The 4,240-nt window shown below is 43.8% G+C and overlaps 1 protein-coding gene across 1 annotated transcript in view; it reads left to right on the top strand.

The window, feature by feature from the left end:
* SMARCC1 (SWI/SNF related, matrix associated, actin dependent regulator of chromatin subfamily c member 1) overlaps positions 1-4,240 on the top strand; it is a 200,010-nt gene that overhangs the window by 43,656 nt on the left and 152,114 nt on the right. The window contains exon 9 of the mRNA XM_019507918.1: positions 3,460-3,585. Within this exon, the coding sequence (XP_019363463.1) occupies positions 3,460-3,585 (126 nt within the window). The remainder of the gene's footprint in view (positions 1-3,459; positions 3,586-4,240) is intronic.

A 4,240-nucleotide genomic window follows, 5' to 3' on the forward strand; every position in this document is an offset into this window, starting at 1 on the left:
AGGTTACATGGTATAATATTAATGAGCAACGGGAAATCCCTGCTCTCAAATGTGTGAGCAGTCTGTCCCCAGGCTGGGTATTCATCCAAAATCCCTGTTCTTCCCTTCCATTGAGGATCGTCCAGTTGGCCTCAGAGGTGAGAATCAGGGAGTCTTTGCCATTGTTATACAAAGAAATTGATGCATGGGGGGGGCATCCTTTTGAGGCTGAAGAGATATGGTGCTTTTTGTAGGAGGTGGAGGGGAAAAGACATTTCAGACTTCATAGTAAGTGACATCATCAGGTGGTATTGGAGGTGGGAAAGACTGAGGGGAATGCTTCCTGCAGGTATGAGTAAAAATCAAAAGCAGTAGTTCTAGGATCATAGTTAGCACATCTGAAAACTTTGGGGCTGAAAGTAAGCAGCAGCGTGAAATATATTATGTGGTGATTTTTAGAGGAGCACACAATGCAACCCTTATCCGAAATACAGCTCCTGCATTTGTTTAGGCTTCCTTTCAAGTCCTTGATGCTACAGGAATTTCATTTCCCTCAAGTGAACTTCAGCCTCCTCTGAGCTGCAGCTTGGCGGCTGGTTATTTGGGCACAGCTATATTATGTTGAGCTTTGGGGCAGACATGAAAAGTGCAATAATGTGATGAAATTTCAGGAGGAATTGAGACGTGCTGTATCGCAGTGTGGTCTCCTTAGAACAGTAGGGCTAATGCACTTTCAATTGGGCCCTGGTGCGATTGGTCTCTAGGCCCTACTGTCATGTAAATGTCCACTAATAGCACTCCTGCCAAAAGTTCCTGGGTCTCTTTGCTGCTCTTACTGATGAATACCTTGTCTGTGTATAAGCTGACTAGCTGTCCCACCATCTATCTATATCTATGCCAGGCTCTTTTTCAGGCCCTTGCCTCCATGCATAACTTGGTTAAACACACAGTAAGACAAAACAACACTGCTCCCGTGACCAGAGCAGACCACAGGCCTTTCTTCTTGTTCTTCTCTGCCCTGGAAATAAGGCATACATCTTCTGTCAGCCCCTGCTCAGTGCTGTGCTAATGGCAGGCAGCCATTAACCTGTTCCTGTCTTGTTTCAGCTTGTGGTATAGGACAGTAGTGCCCAACCTTTTTGCTTGGTGGGCCACATTAGCAATGCCAGGTCTGTCCACAGGACAAATGCAGCTGGTGGGTTCAATCTGGCATGCAGGGATGGTGTGGTAGGCACCCAGTCTAGCTGCACGGAGTAGCTTGGCCCAGATCCGGATGTGCTGGCGGAGGGGTAGGGGTGGGAAGAGCAACTGTATCTAGCTGTGCAAGGGAGGGCCTGGGCCTGAACTGCCTGTACAGCAGTAGTCCGGCCCAGCTGGATCTGACTGCAGAACTCCCCTTCCCCCCCCTCCCTCCCCCCTTATTTCCTAGCCCAGGGGGATTCCTTTGAGCTGGATGCCACGGCTCCACTGGACAGATTTGAGCACCCCTGGTATAAAATGTCTGAAAATCCAGCAGCATAACTTCTTTAGCAGCCTCTTGGGGCATTTATTTAGTACTGAGAGGGGAAGAATGTGATGCCTCTAGAGTCACCAACACCAGTTTCTGTAGTTCCAAGGGCATTAAGTGTAGGTGGAGGCATAGCCTGACTTTGATTGAAATAACCTGTTAGTCATTTTGGGCTTAGGTCGGCAAAATCAAGTGAGGGCTGCCCTAGTTTCTCCCCTCTCCCAATTTCCTGTGCTCACTCTAGCGTGTGAAGGTGTTGGATTGGTAGGGGGGGAGGAAGGAATTGACTCCGTTCTGATGTAAATGCCAATTTCTGCAAGCTCCACTGAGCATGCAATGCAGAGCTTCTGTTTCTTGGAGGGACCAGGCTGCCAAAAGCCTTAGGAAATTGTGGTAGCTCTGCGAATATAATATTGAGGCTGTACTACCCTTGAACATGTGTACGAAAAGCAATTACCGCTTACGAATTGCTCCATGCGTCAGTATCTTTTTGTTTAGTAGTCTCACTTAAACTGGAACTCTGACCATAACTGATGCTGTTAGTTATGAAAATCAAGTCAACACTGCTTGGTCTGTTGAATTTGTAAGGGTCTGAAACAACAATGGCAGCCTTGTTTAGGTCTTTTATGTGGTTGGAGGTCTGATTGTGGAACAGTGTTTCTGATTTATTTCATTGAAAGAGAATAATATGAGGAAATGATTCTAACAAACATAATAAAGGTTGCTTTGTTCAGTTATTGAACTACTCATCAATTTATGATTAGTAAAATGAAATGCTTTCTGTTTTTGTTATCCATTGGCTGAGGACCATAAGTAGGCAGATCAGGTTGAAGAGAGCGTTTTAATTTTTTCTTTGATAGATTGGAGGAGGAATTAATTTTATAATAACTCTTTTGAACACTTCACATTTTTTCAATATAAAAAGCAAGTTCAAGAGCCCATCTTGACTATTAAAAGCCTATTTAGAGATGTCTCTCTTATGAATCAGTATTTGTTCAAGGATTTCTAGTGGATCTTCCATACTTAGCTTAAAAATTTGCATGAGTTTATTCTGCTGCCTTCTGTCCTGCTTGTGGCAGAGGATCTCTTGGTCATCTTCCACACTTCTGGAACCCTGGACCAGGGTGAAAGTGGTACTTCTTTGAAGTAAGATGAAAGCAAGGATAGTGTATCGGGGATTTTGTTTGATAATTAAAGCCATTTGTTTTGCTTAAAAATCCTTAGTTGACAAAAACAGCGGCACTCAAAAACATCTCAGCTGGAGATGTTTTGTTTTTGTTGTTTAACTCTCCAGACTTTCACACGTGCATGTCAGAGGGCTGGCTGCTGCCATAGTTCAGAATTAGGCAATAAGTGAATCTACATAACTGCAGTTGTCTGCCCAAAATGCTGACGTTGCAAAGGGTTGGTCCATTTTTTCCCTTTCTAGCTTTTTCTCCTAAGAAATTTGAACCATTAGCCCTAGCCTCTTTATTTTCAAGTTTTGATTTGTAACCAGAGTATCCCAGTAAGGTGTCATGACTGTCATCTGGGTTCCAGAGTGACTCATTCATATGGCAGTACAGTCCCAACAACAAGACCATGGGACATACTGATGCACACAATTTAGAACTGTGATTTTCAATCTTTTTTTCATTTGCGGACCCCTTTGAAAATTTAAAATGGAGGTGCAGACCCATTGAATTGTAAGTGTAGTATTCGCATACTTTTGATTGATCATAGTCGTCTTTCGCAAACCCCTTAGACATAGTCTGCGGACCCCCAAGGGTCCGTGGACCACAGTTTGAAAACCACTGCAGCATCAGGCTTCAGTAACTGCATTGCATGTACTCTGTTTTCTCATTGCATTGCATTTACTCCCTTTCTTCTTTCTGAAATTAGTCATAGAGGTCTGTTCAAGTTCACAGCTGGTGCAGAAATACTAGCATGAGTAGGATTCTTCTGGATTGAGATTTGTTGGATTTACCTTTTAGGTTCATACCAAATGGATTTTGGACACGGATGTATTTAACGAGTGGATGAATGAAGAGGATTATGAAGTGGATGAGAATAGGAAGCCAGTGAGTTTTCGGCAGCGAATCTCTATGAAGAATGAAGAGGTATGAGGTGTCCTTGCTGGCGGGTCACTTGTTGATTTAGCAGTGTTAATTATGTTCCTTACTGCTGTACAAATGAGAATTCTCAAAAATTTAGCTTCTAGTCTTTCAGGAACCAACAAGCAGATCTTGTATACACTTGACACGCTTCTAGATCTTGGGTAGGTTTGGTGGCTTCCTTTGTCATTGCAGGTCTTTTCTGTTCAGAACATATTGGGTAGAGACTTTCTTTGCTTTCATACACAGTTTAAATTGGGGTTAAACTGGTTCAGAATCAGTCCAGGTACTTAATATTGAAATTTCTCTGTGCCTACGTGTGCTGAGCTTACTAAACTTCATTTGTCCCTCTGCATGTGGGCAGACCTACGCATAACCTGGGCTGAAATCATGCTGGCATCGGGACTGGACAGATGTGCAGTTACCTTAGGGCAAGTCTGTGCCTCATTCACTAAGCAATGGGAGAGGAGAGCAAGGAATAGCCCATTTACCTTTAAATAAACAGCTACCCTGGGTTGGATGCAAGCAGATGCTGCAAACCTTTTAACTGTGGTAACTTCACCCAATCCAATGGAAAACAATTCCCTTCCCCCCCAACCCCCCCCCCAAAAAATCAGGCCTAACATCTGATACCCCAGCTAACCGCTATATCTTATCACCC

The sequence above is a fragment of the Gavialis gangeticus genome, unplaced genomic scaffold, assembly GCF_001723915.1.
Source record: "Gavialis gangeticus isolate Ggan-Ray unplaced genomic scaffold, GavGan_comp1, whole genome shotgun sequence".
Classification (NCBI taxonomy): Eukaryota; Metazoa; Chordata; order Crocodylia; family Gavialidae; genus Gavialis; species Gavialis gangeticus.